Source organism: Sander lucioperca, chromosome 20, assembly GCF_008315115.2.
Source record: "Sander lucioperca isolate FBNREF2018 chromosome 20, SLUC_FBN_1.2, whole genome shotgun sequence".
NCBI classification, from domain to species: domain Eukaryota; kingdom Metazoa; phylum Chordata; class Actinopteri; order Perciformes; family Percidae; genus Sander; species Sander lucioperca.
In genome coordinates, this window is record NC_050192.1 from 23,015,914 (window position 1) to 23,033,413 (window position 17,500).

Below are 17,500 nucleotides of genomic sequence, written 5' to 3' on the forward strand. Positions count from 1 at the left end.
ACAGGGAGGTTAGCAGCAAAGCTCACTTCCTGTCTGATGATGTAGTGGTTTACCTGAGCCACTCTTCACTCTTAGAGATGAAGAGGCGATACTTCATGGCACACTCCTCGGTGAACAGAGATCTGGCTTTACTGGCGTGAAGCACCAACTTCTGTCTGTCAGAGAAACACACACACACACACACACACACACACACACACACACACAAATGTCAGGACTTCAAAATAAAAGCTGGCTGATGGAGTCCAGACAGAAAACAGTGATGAACTGCCCTCTACAGGCAGAGAACGGTAACTACAGAGGGAGTGAAGTTGAGAAAGTAAGGGTTTAACCATAGATAATATATATAATGGACCAGCAGGTCCCGTGTCTCTGGACGGAGACCAGTGACGTCTCTTTTCCGGTGATGGCTGAGCATTACTGAGCTTGAAGACGTAAATGTGACGTGAGCAACCTGTCTGAAAGTTATAAAGGCTCTTTTACACTAGACGCATCCAAGGTGGCGCGCGCCATCGTGACGTCAAAATGACGTAATATCCTGCCGGCGCGCCCGATTTATGGCACGCGAGCAGATCTCACGCACGGCTCTTTTTTTTTCAGCGGCGCGCGACAAAGCGGAAACGGGAGGCCTGAACGGGTTCGCCGACATCGTGATGCCAGGACTCAGAGTGACCGCTAGTCTCTCTGGTAAACTTACTAAGTTAAGATGAGCTCTTTATGGTGAATGAAAGGCTTGATCCCACCAAGTAGCTCATCCAATCAAATCCAAGCATTGACGGCAATGCTGCTGCCAGTTCTGCCGTTGTTTACCGTTTTCTTTTTCTTCTAGTCCGTAGAAAGAGCAACGTCGGTAGCCTTTGCTCATTAGCGCCACCGCTGTTCAGGAGAAGACTGCAGCTAGTGTCACGACCACCAGCGCGGGTATAAATAGTCACGGCGATCCCATGACGTCACATTTGCACGCGCCAGCTGGGCTGCGTCTAGTCTATAAGACCCTTAAGTCTTCTGGTAGCTGTGCCAAGAGAAATCTCAATCATTCCCAATCTAGCAGAGACGGAGAGCGTAGGTATATGTAAGGAGATAACATAGACACAGGCTAATTATTGATCACTAAAATGATAGTTAACATTAGTAATTAAACTTAAACAGCTAATGGAAGTCCAAACTGCCTGAGAGCTTCTCCTGTACTATACGGTAATTCCTCTACTATGAGACAGTAAGTCTCGTGGTTATGACCCAATCGTTAGCCTATTTTTATAAAAACGTCTGCTACGGAGCCATAACGTGAGCTACAAGGTAATGGAGCCTTTTATACATTGTCGTGTTTCTTTAGAAATAAACAATGGACAAATAGAGTCTTTAAACTCTTCAGATGTAAAGTTATTCTCTGTCAAAGTGACGTCAGAATGAATGGCAGTCAATGGGATGCTAACGGGAGCTGATGGCTTGGTAGCATCAAAATGGCGCCATAGGAGGTTCGGGTTGTGAGGAGACGCTCGAACATAATCTGTGTTCACGTTCACTTCTCCCGTTGGAATCAACACACAAACCTGCCGCTAGTCTCCTAAAGAACAACATGTGTACTTAAGTACAGTACTGGAGTAAATGTACTTAGTTACATTCCACCTCTGGTAAAAACTTACTTGTCAAATTTATGGATCTGTTCTTCGTTGTACGGCAGACCTAAACACAGAATGTAAAATCTTAGAGGTCAGAAAAAATCTAAAATAAATAAAATCTGAATTAAAAGAAATGACATAAAATAACATGATATATTAAACAACTTTAGACCAGTGTTTACCGACCGTTCTGGCTTAAGACCTTTTGATATTACCTACTTCAACTAGTGTGACTTTATCTTTTTAACTTTATTTTTTTAGGAACCTAAAAGCAGGAACACACTGCACGCAGAAGCACCGCAAATCTCTCCCCATGAGAGAGTGAGTGTGTGTGACTGACTGTGTTTGTGTGTGTGTGTGTGTGTCGGACTGTGTGTGTGTGTGTGTGTGTGTGTGTGTGTGTGTGTGTCTGACTGACTGTGTAAGCGTGTGTGACTGACTGTGTGTGTGTGTGTCTGACTGTGTGTGTGTGTGTGTGTGTGTGTGTGTGTCTGACTGTGTGTCTCTCGCTCGCTCTCTCCCTGTGAGAGAGAAAGAGAGACGGAGAGAGAGTGTATGTGTGTGTGACTGACTGTGTGTGTGTGTGGGTCACTCTCTTTCTCTCCCCGTGAGAAAGTGTGTGACTGACTGCATGCATGTGTGTGTCTGTGTCTGTGTGTGTGACTGACTGACTGTGTGTGTGTGTGTGTGTGTGTGTGTCTCTCACGGGGAGAGAGAGAGAGAAAGAGAGAGTGTGTGTGTGTGACTGTGTGTGTGTGTGTGTGTGTGTGTGACTGACTGTGTGTGTGTTTGTGTGTGTGTCTCTCACGGGGAGAGAGAGAGAGAGAGAAAGAGAGAGCGTGTGTCACTCTCTGTCTTTCTGTCCGCTGGTCTCTCTTTCCGTGTGCCTAATCGCGTTTTATTTTGAAATTTATTTTATTTTGAAATTTGCTTTGTTTTTGCAAAGTATCTGGCTGCACTGTGGTCTTCCTGTATGTGATTACCTGCCTGGCTTGACATGTACGTATGCAAAAATGGCAGAAAAGGCAGTTTTCAGCCTCTCAACTATGGTAATATGGTATTGTGCAGCCCTAGTTTATATATTATACACGTAATTCTATACGAGCCGTCAGGGATTGTGAGGGAGAACTCACGTCTCTCAGCTTTGTCCTTCTTGAACTGTTGGTAGATGGCCGTGATGGCGTCCAGAAGCACTTTGATTTTCTCCACGCTGCAGAGACAAATTCACTGTTTAACAACTGACATACTCAACCAGACATTTACTACACATTACAGTGTTTCCCCTCACTTTGTGGAAGACTTAGGTGCAGGTATTTGGCAGATGGTTATTCCTCAAGAAAATGTTACATTTTTCAAAAAACTAAATGCAATTTCCACATACAGTTTGTCTTTGTGGAAGTTTTGTGTCTCTTTCTCACATCATTTCTGACCGTTATTATCACCATATCTGTGTTTGAAACGCTGGAAAAGCTAGAGATGTGTGTGTTGTGTGTGTGTGTGTATATACCTGTCTGTGTGTGTGTCTGTGTGTATATATATCTCTGTCTGTGTGTGTGTGTGTGTGTGTGTGTGTGTATGTATATCTCTGTGTGTCTGTATGTGTGTGTATATATATCTCTGTCTGTGTGTGTGTGTGTATATCTCTGTCTGTGTGTGTGTGTGTGTGTATATCTCTGTCTGTGTGTGTGTGTGTGTGTGTGTGTGTATATATATCTCCATCTGTATGTGTCTGTGTGTGTGTGTGTGTGTGTGTGTAACTAACATTCAAAAAGCTTAAAGACAAAACTTAAAGCTACAGAAGTCCAACTACAATTATTAGATCTAAGAAAAGCTAATTTGCGTGTTAAAGGGTAGCTTGTTTTTTTTCAACCTGTACCCTAATTTTTCTAACAAACAGCTTTCTTTTGTGTCCATCCCGACAAACGGAGGCAGAGTAAAGCAAAGTGGTTTCATCTGACAAATGGATCTATTTTGTGCTGCACCTAAACCTTACGCTGCTTGCACACTGCCTGCGTGACACGCACGGCTCAGGCACGGCTTGAGCCGAAAACGTGTGCGTGCTAAAAAAATAGAACCAACGCCTATTTTTCATGCGACACGCAAGCGTGTTGGAAGCGTTTCCAGGCAAAATAGAATATGAAAACATGTTTATATGTAATTTTGACACAAATACATATTAATAAATGACATGTTGATGTTTGAAAGTCTCGAGGTTTTTGACATAAATGATATAACTGTAGTTTACATTAGATTACATGTCATTTAGCTGACACTTTATCCAAAGCAACTTACAATTGCTATATACACTCACCTAAAGGATTATTAGGAACACCATACTAATACCGTGTTTGAGCCTATCCTATCAATATGGGCCAACATTTCTAGAGAATGCTTCCAGCACCTTGTTGAATCAATGCCACAAAGAATTAAGGCAGTTCTGAAGGTGAAAGGGGTCCCCCACACCATCACACCCCCACCACCAGCAGCCTGCCCAGTGGTAACAAGGCATGACGGATCCATGTTCTCATTCTGTTTACGCCAAATTCTGACTCTACCATCTGAATGTCTCAACAGAAATCGAGACTCGTCAGACCAGGCAACATTTGTCCAGTCTTGAAAGGTCCAATTTTGGTGAGCTTGTGCAAACTGTAGCCTCATGTTCCTATTTTTAGTGGAGATGAGTGGTACCTGGTGGGGTCTTCTGCTGGTGTAGCCCATCCACCTCAAGGTTGTTCGTGTTGTGGCTTCACAAATGCTTGGCTGCATACCTCGGTTGTATCTTCTATCAGCTGGAATCAGTCGGCCCATTCTCCTCTGACCTCTAGCATCAACAGGACTGCAGCATCCTGGATGTTTTTCCTTTTTCAGACCATTCTTTGTAAACCCTAGAAATGGTTGTGCGTGAGAATCCCAGTAACTGAGCAGATTGTGAAATACCCAGACCAGCCCGTCTGGCACCAACAACCATGCCACGCTCAAAGTTGCTGAGATCACCTTTCTTTCCCATTCTGACATTCAGTTTGGAGTTCAGGAGATTGTCTAGACCTGGACCACACCCCTAAATATATTGAAGCAGCTGCCATGTGAATGGTTGATTAGATAATTGCAAAAATTTAACAGGTGTTCCTAATAATCCTTTAGGTGAGTGTATATCAGAGTTAACACGCCTCTGGAGCAACTAGAGGTTAAGTGCCTTGCTCAGGGACACAATGGTTGATGTATCTCAGTGGGAATCTAACCCAGATCTCCCATACCAAAGGCATGGGTAATATCCACTGCTCCATCACCACCCACATTAAATTAAATTTTTTTTTTTCAATTTTCTAATATTGCACCTGTCAATACAGAACCAAATATTCTGGAGCCTATGTTGCCGTCAATACTGATGACAATGTCTTAGCTATAATCAGATCAGTATATATTTATGTTTATGTGTGCAGACAAGGCTAGCAGCAGCAGCGCCGCGTCAGACACCTTTCTGGTGTGTAAAGACATAGAAAACGCCACGCAGCCGCCACGTAGCCGCCACGTAGCCGCCACGCCACACTCACGCCACGCAGCCAGTGTGCAAGCGGCCTTATAACGGCGGGGAAACCCTGCATTAGTGCCCGGCACGTAAACACACAGCCAGCATTACTTCCTGTCCTCGGGGTGCGTCCCCACTTGTTGCAGCCAGCCGTCGGTCAGCATTCCTCCGGGGAGGAATTTACTCTTGATGTCTTGGGATGTTCGTTCGAGGGGCTCCAGAGAGCTGGAGACCTGCACACACACACAGGAACACACACCATGACGTCACACTAATACACAATATGCTAACATGCTAACACAAGCTAAAACATACACACACACACGCGCGCACACACACACGCTTACACAGAAGCACGCACACACACACACACACACGCTTACACACACACGAGCTTACACACACACAGACACACACACCCCCTACACACACACACACACGTACGCACGCACACACGTACGCACACACACACACGCTTACACAGAAGCACGCACACACACACTCGCTTACACACACACACAGACACACACACACCCCCTACACACACACACACACACATGTACGTATGTACGCACGCACACACACACACACACGCGCTTACACACACGCGCTTACACACACACACACACCCCCTACACACACACACACATACACATGTACGTACGTACGCACGCACACACACACACACACGTACACATGCACACACACGCGCTTACACACACACACACACACACACACACACACACCCCCTATACACACACACACACGCTTACACAGACACGCACAGGCACACAATATGCTAACATATTAAGATATAATAATATGGCATTAAATGCAGAATCGTGAGAACAGCCCGAAATAAATGACATGAAAGCGATGACTCACTCTGAGAACTTTCTTGTGCATGTCGGAGATCTCATCATACTCTGATGACATCATGTTGGCCTGAATCAACACCTCAAACCTGGAAATAATGCACAAACAATTACTCATTAGCACATATATCTAATCTTATTATTATAATGGACAAATTTCCTATTCATGAGTGTAAATTCACAGTTTAAACATAACTTAACTCTCCTGTTTTCCTCGTGGTCTAATCTGACCCATTTTCAAAAAGTTTCTATATCAGAAATTTCGGTTTTCTTTCAAACAAATTGCCCAAAAAGTGACAAAAATGTTAAAAAAGTGACAAAAAAGTGACAGAAAAGTTACAAAAACGTTACAAAAAAGTTACAGAAAAATTACAAAAATGTCAAAAAGTGACAAAAAATGTTAAAAAATGACAACAAAGTGACAAAAACGTCGAAAAAAGACAGCTTTAACAATTTGGGAAAATAAAACACAAAAACTTCAAAAGGCTCAGAAAAAGACGACCAAAACGTTGCAACACCAGGGTTAAACAAAAGGCAATTCAAACTGTAACAGCTTGTACAGGGTTAAATATTTTAGTGTGTGTCTGCCTGTGTGTGTGTGTGTGTGTGTGTGTTTGTCTGTCTGTGTGTGTGTGTGTGTGTGGTTGTCTGTCTGTGTGTGTGTCTCTGTGTGTCTGTGTGTGTGTGTGTGTGTCTCTGTGTGTCTGTGTGTGTCTCTATGTGTGTATGTGTGTGTGTGTCTGCCTGTGTGTGTATGTGTGTGTGTGTGTGTGGTTGTCTGTCTGTGTGTGTCTCTGTGTGTGTGTGTGTGTGTGTGTGTGTGTGTGTGTGTGTGTGTGTGTGTGGTTGTCTGTCTGTGTGTGTCTCTGTGTGTGTGTGTGTGTGTCTCTGTGTGTGTGTGTCTGTGTTTATCTGTGTGTGTGTGTGTGTGTGTGTGTGTGTGTGTGTGTGGTTGTCTGTCTGTGTGTGTCTCTGTGTGTGTGTGTGTGTGTGTCTCTATGTGTGTATGTGTGTGTGTGTGTGTGTGTATGTCTGTCTGTGTCTGCGTGTGTCTCTGTGTGTGTGTGTGTCTGTGTTTATCTGTGTGTGTGTGTATGTGTGTGTATATGTCTGTCTGTGTGTGTGTGTGTGTGTGTGTGTGTGTGTGTGTGTCTGTGTGTGTCTCTGTGTGTGTGTGTGTGTGTGTGTGTGTATGTCTGTCTGTGTGTGTGTATGTGTGTGTATATGTCTGTCTGTGTGTGTGTGTGTGTGTCTCTGTGTCTCTGTGTGTGTGTGTGTGTGTATGTCTGTCTGTGTCTGCGTGTGTCTCTGTGTGTGTGTGTGTCTGTGTTTATCTGTGTGTGTGTGTATGTGTGTGTATATGTCTGTCTGTGTGTGTGTGTGTGTGTGTGTGTGTGTGTGTGTGTGTCTGTGTGTGTCTCTGTGTGTGTGTGTGTGTGTGTGTGTGTATGTCTGTCTGTGTCTGCGTGTGTCTCTGTGTGTGTGTGTCTGTGTTTATCTGTGTGTGTGTGCGTGTGTGTGTGTGTGTGTATGTGTGCGTGTGTGTGTGTATGTGTGTGTATATGTCTGTCTGTGTGTGTGTATGTGTGTGTATATGTCTGTCTGTGTGTGTGTGTGTGTGTCTCTGTGTCTCTGTGTGTGTGTGTGTGTGTATGTCTGTCTGTGTCTGCGTGTGTCTCTGTGTGTGTGTATGTGTGTGTGTGTGTGTGTGTGTATATGTCTGTCTGTGTGTGTGTGTGTATGTGTGTGTGTGTGTGTGTGTGTGTGTCACTAACAGCTGTTCAGTCTTCTCCAGAATCTGAGTGCAGTAGTTACACAGATGGAAAACCTCCGACTTCTTGTGTAGAATCTCGCCGTAGTCCTCCTTCATCAGCTCGCTGCACAAATACAACCATTATAACATATACGTTATACTTTATACTTAGAACCATTATAACATATACGTTATACTTTATACTTACAACCATTATAACATATACGTTATACTTTATACTTAGAACCATTATAACATATACGTTATACTTTATACTTACAACCATTATATACATATACTTAAATTAACTTTTTACATCACCAGCCAACATGGCTGGTACATTTTTAAAGTTACCAACCAATCACATTTTCCACTAGCCACTTTGTTTTACTAATTTTACACACACACACACACACACACACACACACACACACACACACACACACACACACACACACACACACACACAGACACACACGGGCACACACACACACACACACACACACACACAGACACACACGCGCGCACACAAACATACACACAGACAGGCACACACACACACACACACACACACACACACTTAAACAGACAGACAGACAGAGACACACACACACACACACACACACAGAGACACAGACACACACACTTACACAGACAGACTATTTTTTCTGAAAATTGCAAAGGGAAAACAATACATTATAGTATGTATTTATAGTACACAGTATGTCGAGAACTTACATTAAACCTCGAACTCCTTTCCGCACCAGCTCCTGATAAACCAGCAGAGACTCCGACGTCTTCCACAAATGTCCAACGTCACCTGCAAACGTCTGAACAACGAGAACAACAGTCAGTATGTACACACACACACACACACACACACACACACACACACACACACACACACACACACACACACACAGAGAGACAGTGAATACGTTCAGATATGAGTGAATAAAACTCTTCTCTTTTTGAGGAAGGTCAGCTGTTTTAAAGGTGAAGCCTCAAAGATTAATTGATTAGTTGTCGAGTTGTAGAGCTGCAAACATACTCAAACTATTTCCTCAAAATATTTCAACTTCTATCTATTCGTATTTTCAACTTATATTTATATTCTAACTATCTATATAATATTCTAACTTTTTAAGTTTTAAACCGTGACGTTTCCTACTTGTCTGGATGAATCTTATCTGATTGAGGTGACTCCGTACCTTAGCGTAGCTGGCGTCCAGGTCGAGGTCGTAGCGAGGCTGAACTTTAGGAGGACTGGCTGTCAACACAAAAACAATTAGAAGAGTTATCAATCCATTTCCTTCTTCTCTGGGTTAACTTAAATGTTAAAATCTTTCACAATCTGTTCCATAACATATCATATATATGTCTGTCTGTCTGTCTGTCTGTCTGTCTGTGGCTGTGTGTGTGTGTGTGTCTCTGTGTGTGTGTGTGTCTCTGTGTGTGTCTCTGTGTGTGTGTGTGTCTCTGTGTGTGTCTCTGTGTGTGTGTCTCTATGTGTGTGTGTGTGTGTGTGTGTGTGTGTGTGTGTCTCTGTGTGTGTGTGTGTGTGTCTCTGTGTGTGTGTGAGTGTGTCTGTGTGTGTGTCTCTGTGTGTGTGTGTGTGTCTGTGTGTGTGTGTGTGTGTGTGTCTCTGTGTGTGTGTGTGTGTGTGTGTGTCTCTGTGTGTGTGTGTGTGTGTGTGTGTGTCTGTGTGTGTCTCTGTGTGTGTGTGTGTGTGTGTGTGTGTGTGTCTCTGTGTGTGAGTGTCTGTGTGTGTCTGTGTGTGTGTGTCTCTGTGTGTGTGTGTGTGTGTGTGTGTGTGTGTGTGTGTGTCTGTGTGTGTCTCTGTGTGTGTGTGTGTGTGTGTCTCTGTGTGTGTGTGTGTGTCTGTGTGTGTGTGTGTCTCTGTGTGTGTGTGTGTGTGTGTGTATATGAATTTAGTATTTTGTATGTTTGTGTAGATTTGCAGGTTGTGTTAGTCGTATTCTTGCTTTGTTTTAACATGTATGCTGGTTTTAATATAAAGCAGTTTGGGTTTACTTGTAATGTAGCCTGTCTCCCTTAGTTATGCTATTATAACTCTAGACTGCTGAGGAACTTCCTTCCTTCCAAGGACACAATGAGCTGCTCTCTCATCTCTCTTTTCACTTGTCTCCTTTTGTGTGCATCCTTCTCCCAGAAATGCTTGTTACTAACCTATCTCTGGGGAGTTTACTCCCCGGAGTCGCTATGTTTCTTCTTCACCCAGAATATCGCCTTGGATTAGGGTGGCACCTAGACCGGGGTCTTGGGTGCAGCTGTCGCTGTGGACCTACTACACCCTGCTACGCTCTGCGATTCCCTGCAGTGTCCGGTTTCGTCCTGCTGCGTCCACCCATGCTCTGCTGTGCCACACTACACCCCATAACGCCCTGCTGTGCCCTACTACGACATGAACTACTACGACTACCATTGTGGTCACTGTTCCATTATCTTTATTATGACTATTATTGCCACTGTTCATCACACCCTCTACCAAGAGTCTGGGTCTGGCCTAGGTTTCTTCCTGAAAGGAGGTTTTCCTCGCCACTGTCGCAATAGCTACTGCTTGCTCTTGAGGCAATCACTGTAATAGTTGGGTCTTTGTAAATTATAGAGTGTGGTCTAGACCTACTCTATCTGTACAGTGTCTTGAGATAACTCTTGTTATGATTTGATACTAGAAATAAAATTTAATTGAATTGAATTGAAAGGCGCTATACAGATAAAATTGACATTGACATTTTGATCGTTAACTGTGCAGCACAACGTACGGTCTTCGAAGATGAGCCCCACGGTGGCAACAGACTCGCGGCTCACGAGCATGATGGGATTGTCTGTGGAGGTTTTGGGGAAGGACATGGCCTGGCGGTTGGGGTCCAGGACCAGACGGCGGCCCTCGTACAGCAGCTCTTGGTTGTGCTGCGGGATGCTGGTCCGGCGAGACAGCAGCTCCTGGAACAGCGCCGCCCTGTGGACACATGAGGGACATCTGCACTCAGACGCACCGTCACAGTTCACATGATGGTCTCTGACGGCTGTATGAAGAGGCAGCTCTACTGTGGATTCTCATGGAATTTAATTCTATCTTTTCGGAGCACTTTCCGTCTCTGTCTCTATCTCCATCTCTCTCTGTCTGTCTGTCTCTCTCCTTCTCTCCCTCTCTCTGTCTGTCTCTCTCCCTCCCTCTCTCTGTCTCTCTCTCTCTCTGTCTCACTCTCTCTCCCTCTCTCTCTCTCTCTCTCTCTCGCTGTCTCCCTCTCTCTCTGTCTCTCTCTCTCTATGTCTCTCTCTCTCTCTCTCTCCCTCCCTCTCTCTCGCTGTCTCCCTCTCTCTCTTTCTCTCTCTCTCTCGCTGTCTCCCTCTCTCTCTCTCTCCCTCCCTCTCTCTCTCTCTCTCCCTCCCTCCCTCTCTCTCTCACTCTCACTCTCTCTCCCTCTCCCTCCCTCCCTCTCTCTCTTTCTCTCTCTCTCTCTCTCTAAAACGGAAAAAATTTAAAACAAAAATGTTGAAAAAGCAACAAAAATTTTGAGGGGAAAACCGGAAAATTTCAACAACAACTTTGGAAAAGTAGAAGAAAATGACAAAAACTTGGAATAAGAAACAAATTCTAAAAACACTGAAAAATAAAAACTGTGAAATAGAAACTTTGGAAAGCAACAAAAATAATTTTTAAAAAAAGCCTCAAAAACAAAAAAAGTGTCAAAAAACAACAAAAATGTAATAAATAAATAAAAAACTGGGAGGGAGAGAGAGAGAGTGAGAAGGAGGGAGAGAAAGAGGGAGAGAGAAGGAGAGACAGGAGGGAGAGAGAAGGTTGGAGAGAAAGGAGGGCGAGAAAGAGAAGGAGGGAGAGAGAGACGAGAGAGAGAGAGAGAGAGGGAGAGAGGAGGGAGAGAGAGAGGAGAAAGAGAGAGGGGAGAGAAGGAGGGAGAGAGGGAGAGAGGAGAGAGAGAGGAGGGAGAGAGAGATAAGGAGGGAGAGAGGGAGAGATAAGGAGGGAGAGAGGGAGGGAGAGAGGGAGGGAGAGAGGAGAGAGAGATAAGGAGGGAGAGAGGGAGAGCGATAAGGAGGGAGAGAGGGAGGAGAAGGAGGGAGAGAGAGAGAAGGAAAGAGAGGAGAGAACATTTAACAGCAGAGATGTTGCCTAGGGCCCCGACTAGTTGGGTGGCGTCTCTGGAGGTCTGCTCACGTGTTGTATTCGTGGATGTAGATGTGGTGCAGCGTGGCCTGCTGCAGGCTGAACACGAAGACCACGGTGCGGTGCAGGATGTCGTTGGTCTCGGCGAAGAACTGGTCGAAGCCCCAACACTTCTCCTGATCCGCCTCCAGGATGTTGGCGAGGACCGGAGTCAGGAGGCTCTGCAGACCCCTGAAACACCAAACCAGAGTCAGAGCTGGAAGAACTATCCACTTCCTTTACTGAGGGAGAGGAGGGAGAGATAGAGAAGGAGGGAGAGAGAGAGAGCTAAGGAGAGAGAGGAGGGAGAGAGAGAGGAGGGCGAAGAGGGAGAGAGAGAGAAGGAGAGAGAGGAGAGAGAGAGAGGTGGGAGAGAGAGAGAGATAGAGAAGGAGGGAGAGAGAGAGAAGGAGAGAGAGAGAGGTGGGAGAGAGATAGAGAAGGAGGGAGAGAGAGAGAGGTGGGAGAGAGAGAGAGAGAGAAGGAGAGAGAGAGAGAGAGATAGAGAAGGAGGGAGAAAGAGAGAAGGAGAGAGAGAAGGAGAGAGAGAAGGAGAGAGAGCTAAGGAGAGAGAGGAGGGAGAGAGAGAGGAGGGCGAAGAGGGAGAGAGAGAGAAGGAGAGAGAGGAGAGAGAGAGAGGTGGGAGAGAGAGAGAGATAGAGAAGGAGGGAGAGAGAGAGAAGGAGAGAGAGAGAGGTGGGAGAGAGATAGAGAAGGAGGGAGAGAGAGAGAGGTGGGAGAGAGAGAGAGATAGAGAAGTAGGGAGAGAGAGAGAGATAGAGAAGGAGGGAGAGAGAGAGAGATAGAAGAGGGAGGGAGAGAGAGAGAAGGAGAGAGAGAGAGAGATAGAGAAGGAGGGAGAAAGAGAGAAGGAGAGAGAGAGAGAGAGAGAGAAGGTGGGAGAGCGAGAGAGGAGAGGAGAGAGAGCTAAGGAGAGAGAGGAGGGAGAGAGAGAGAGAGGAGGGAGAAGAGGGAGAGAGAGAGAAGGAGAGGAGAGAGAGAGAGCTAAGGAGAGAGAGGAGGGAGAGAGAGAGGAGGGAGAAGAGGGAGAGAGAGAAAGAAGGAGGGAGAGAGAGAGAGAGAGAGAGAGAGAGAGGGAAAATATAGTCCAGCCCAAATATACAGTAAGGCATGGATACCCGAACCGAGCCCGCCGGGCCGGGTTAGGACAGATATTTAGAAATGATGGCCGGGCTCGGTCACATCAGCGTGATGAGGCATTTGTTGTAAAATGGTGCTGCTGCTCCTTTAAGAGAGCTCAGTGTGTGTGTGTGTGTGTGTGTGTGTGCGTGTGCATGTACGTGTGTGTGTGTGTGTGCATGTACGTGTGTGTGTGTGTGTGTGTGTGTGTGTGTGTGTGTGTGTGTGTGTGTGTGTGTGTGTGTGTGTGTGTGGTGTCAGACTGAAAGCCAAGTTCATTCATCTGCTCACCAGAAACAGGATTTTAACCCCGACGTTATTCATTTTATACCGTCGGCCCTGGAGGTAACCAGTCTCCCTGGTGTTCTGACCACGGTGGAATCGAAGCGATCAGGAAAGGTTAACACGTTGAACATTTTAGATTATTAACGTGCGCTTGTTGCCCCGTGTGAGCTGATGCCTCATCTGTTGACATTTCCGAATGCCTTCCTACAGTTGCTTACTGTGGATTTCCACTGGATGGGGAACGGCTGCGTGCTCCGCCGTCCGTCAACACCCACCAGGTCTGGATTTGTTGCGGCACGGCTGCGGCCATGACTGACAGCTGTAGTCACGAGGACCCACGAGATCTCACGAATTCACGTAGAATAGAACCACAAAACCACCACCAGTTAGTTTCATCCAGAGGAGTAGAGGGGAAACTACTCTGAGCTGTGTTTTCAAGGTGTAGTGCAGGAAATATGATCCGCCGTGAGCACGCTGGATTTTACTTTGAAAATTAACCAGATTTTTATTTTGTTTCTGTGCTCGACTTCCTGTCCTCCACTATCTGCCGTGTGCTGAATTGCTGCGGAGCTCTCCGGCATCCGGCAACAATAGAAGCTCTGCGTATCTGCTGTGCGGACTGTGTCGGACGTGGGCCGGGCTCAGACAGATAAATTCTGCCCGATCCGGACTCTAACATACAGTATATACACACGCATTTTATATTTCAGAGTTTTCTTACTTGGACAGACTGCAGGAAACCGGCATCTCGGTGCTCCACTCGATCTTCCCGTTCTCACTCTTCTGATGACCGGAGATCGTCCCGGACGGTTTCTCTGTGATGATTTTATACCTGAAACCAAAGACACAGCTCAGTCACTTCATCATTACTATACTCACTATATGTTTTTAGATAAATAAGGCTTTCGTTGGTAAATTTGACCCACAAAAGTTTGACTTAACTTTTCTATTATGCAGCATTTTAAGTTAAGGCGAGACCCTACAGGTCAGCATGAAACTTCCCCAGCTGATTACTGATGTTAAGACAAGTATTTCATGTAGGGCTGTCAAACAATTACATTTTCTTAATCATGATTAATCATTGAATTTCTATAGTTAAACGCGATTAATCGCATGTTTTATCACATGATTAAAATTCTATTATTTTGCATTTCAGAACAGTTTTTAAGTCCATATTAACAATGGAAAGCCATTCTTACCAGTGGATCTTGATTGGGAATCAAATGAATGCAAAGAAAGTGACTTTATGAACTTGATTTTAAGATTTGTATTTGTTTATTATATAGTTAATGTAGTCACACATTTGAATTTAACAACAACTTTGAATGCACCACGAGGCTGTAAATTACCAGTTTCAATGAACGCACCGTCTGTGTTTTTCCAACAATAAACAAATACAAATCTTAAAATCAAGTTCATAAAGTAACTTTCTTTGCATTCATTTGATTCCCAATCAAGATCCACTGGTAAGAATGGCTTTCCATTGTTAATATGGACTTAAAAACTGTTCTGAAATGCAAAATAATAGAGGGGGGCTCTATAGAGAAACCTGTAGAGGGGGGGGGCTCTATAGAGAAACCTGTCTCTCTTACATGACTTCCTTGTTCCGGCGCGGCCCTTCGAACGGTCTGAACGGGAGGCTGCCGGTGGCGGCGTGGTAAAACGTGACTCCGATGCTCCACAGGTCCACCGTGGCGCCGTACTTCTTCTGGTGGTCTTTCCTCAACACGGCTCGCTCGTACATGTCTGGGTGCTGCACAGGAAACACTTATCAGTCAATCGTGTGTGTGTGTGTGTGTGTGTGTGTGTGTGAGTATGTCTCTGTGTGTGTGTGTGTGTGTGTGCATGTGTGAGTGTGTGTGTGTCTGTGTGTGTGTGTGTCTGTGTGTGTGTGTGTCTCTGTGTGTGTGTGTGTGTGTGTGTGTCTGTGTGTGTGTGTGTGTGTATGTCTGTGTATGTGTGTGTGTGTGTGTGTCTCTGTGTGTGTGTGTGTGTGTGTGTGTGTGTGTGTCTGTGTGTGTGTGTGTGTGTGTGTGTGTGTGTGTGTGTCTGTGTGTGTGTGTGTCTCTGTGTGTGTGTCTGTGTGTGTCTGTGTGTGTGTGTGGAAGTGTGTGTGTGTGTGTGTGTGTGTGTGTGTGTGTGTGTGTGTGTGTGTGTGTGTGTGTGTGTGTGTCTGTGTGTGTGGAAGTGTGTGGAAGTGTGTGTCTGTGTGTGCGTGTGTGTGTGTGTGTGTGTGTGTGTGTCTGTGTGTGTGTGTGTGTCTGTGTGTGTGTGTGTGTGTGTGTGTGTGTGTGTGTGTGTGTGTGTGTGTGTGTGTGTGTGTGTGTGTGTGTGTGTTTCCTCACCAGGTATTCCTCGGTGCCGTACAGAGACACAAACTGCTCGTCGTCCTCCAGCTCTCTGGCTGCTCCGAAGTCTGTCAGCTTGTAGACGGAGCGGCCCTCCTCTCCGATCACACGCATGATGTTTCCTGGTTTGATGTCCCGGTGAACGATACCGTACTCTCTCAGGTGGTTCATACCGGCCACTGCACACACAACAGCCAATCAGAGAACACCTCAGAGTCATCCAAACACCACAGATACGTGTTTCAACTTTAAAAATCTTTTATTAAATCGCACAACCATCCATCCATCCATCTACCTACCTACCTACCTACCTACCTATCCATCCATCTATCTACCTACCTACCTACCTACCTATCCATCCATCTACCTACCTACCTACCTACCTACCTATCTACCTACCTACCTACCTATCCACCCACCCACCCATCCATCCATCCATCTATCATTGTATGTTGTCTGTGTTTCCTGAAGTGTGTGTCATGGATGCCCTGCACTGGTCAACAAATGTACCTACAGTGCATATAAAGTCACCTGAACATTAGATGACGTTAAAACTTCATACAATTATACAGAAAATAATGACTACATAATAGTGATGAAAAGGTACGTCACTGACCCACATCGTGCAGAACTAAGAGGAACTCGTCCTCAGGGAGTCCGTAAGCGTTGGACGACTCCTCTAACACTGTGTAGAGACTTCCACACGGACAATACTCCATCACCAGGACCTTGTGATGGGTGTTGGACTGAGAGGAAGAGGAGGAAGAGGAGGGAGAGGAGGGAGAGGTTAGAAACATGTCAGGCTCTTATCTGATTACAATTCATATTTAACTACTACAAAAACTAATAGCTTTTTAAAAAGAAATTGCACATACTTTATACTTCTTTGTATTCTGCACTTAAATACTCGGGAGTCTGTGTGTGTGTGTGTGTGTGTCTGTGTCTATGTGTGTGTCTATGTGTGTGTGTCTGTATGTGTGTGTGTGTGTGTGTGTCTGTGTGTGTTTGTCTGTGTATGTGTGTGTGTGTGTGTGTGTGTGTGTGTGTGTGTGTCTGTGTCTATGTGTGTCTGTGTGTGTTTGTCTGTGTGTGTGTGTGTGTGTGTGTGTCTATGTGTGTGTCTGTGTGTTTGTCTGTGTGTCTATGTTTCTGTGTGTCTGTGTGTGTGTGTGCGTGTGTGTGTGTCTATGTGTGTATGTGTGTCTGTATGTGTGTGTGTGTGTGTGTGTGTGTCTGTTTGTCTGTGTCTATGTGTACGTGTGTGTGTCTGTGTGTGTCTGTGTGTGTTTGTCTGTGTCTATGTGTACGTGTGTGTGTCTGTATGTGTGTGTGTGTGTGTGTGTGTGTGTGTGTGTGTGTCTGTGTCTATGTGTGTGTGTGTGTGTCTGTGTGTGTTTGTCAGTGTATTAGGGCTGGGCGATAAATCGATTTTATCGATTAACTTGAATGTGTAGTTAACGTTGATTTGTTAAAATGAAAATCGATTTTCTGCTTAACATCCGCCGACGCTCCCCTCTGGGCTCCCGTAGCTCCGAACAGGCTCAGCCCTCGCCCCCGCGCGTTTGCCATAGAGATACACAAACAACATGGCAGCGACAGGGACTAGCATTAATTATTTTCTTAACTAGTAGTTTCATTACTTACTTATCCGTAATCTCCGCCGAAATGACCGGCAGCTCGCGGTGCTCTGTCCCTGGCTGAGAGTCACCTATTCTCGGATAACTGAACCACCAGCTCCCGCTGACCTGACGGAGCACCATGC

The 17,500-nt window shown here is 45.4% G+C and overlaps 1 protein-coding gene across 2 annotated transcripts in view; it reads right to left on the minus strand.

Annotated features, from left to right (window-relative positions):
• tbk1 (TANK-binding kinase 1) overlaps positions 1-17,500 on the minus strand; it is a 30,736-nt gene that overhangs the window by 4,724 nt on the left and 8,512 nt on the right. For both annotated transcript variants that reach the window (XM_035995929.1, XM_031277374.2), the window contains 14 exons: positions 16,355-16,484; positions 15,736-15,917; positions 14,983-15,143; positions 14,112-14,222; positions 11,978-12,157; positions 10,560-10,756; positions 8,985-9,043; positions 8,512-8,603; positions 7,796-7,897; positions 6,031-6,109; positions 5,257-5,378; positions 2,753-2,829; positions 1,644-1,683; positions 54-155 (listed from right to left, as the gene is read on the minus strand). In XM_035995929.1, the coding sequence (XP_035851822.1) occupies positions 54-155; positions 1,644-1,683; positions 2,753-2,829; positions 5,257-5,378; positions 6,031-6,109; positions 7,796-7,897; positions 8,512-8,603; positions 8,985-9,043; positions 10,560-10,756; positions 11,978-12,157; positions 14,112-14,222; positions 14,983-15,143; positions 15,736-15,917; positions 16,355-16,484 (1,634 nt within the window). The remainder of the gene's footprint in view (positions 1-53; positions 156-1,643; positions 1,684-2,752; positions 2,830-5,256; positions 5,379-6,030; positions 6,110-7,795; positions 7,898-8,511; positions 8,604-8,984; positions 9,044-10,559; positions 10,757-11,977; positions 12,158-14,111; positions 14,223-14,982; positions 15,144-15,735; positions 15,918-16,354; positions 16,485-17,500) is intronic.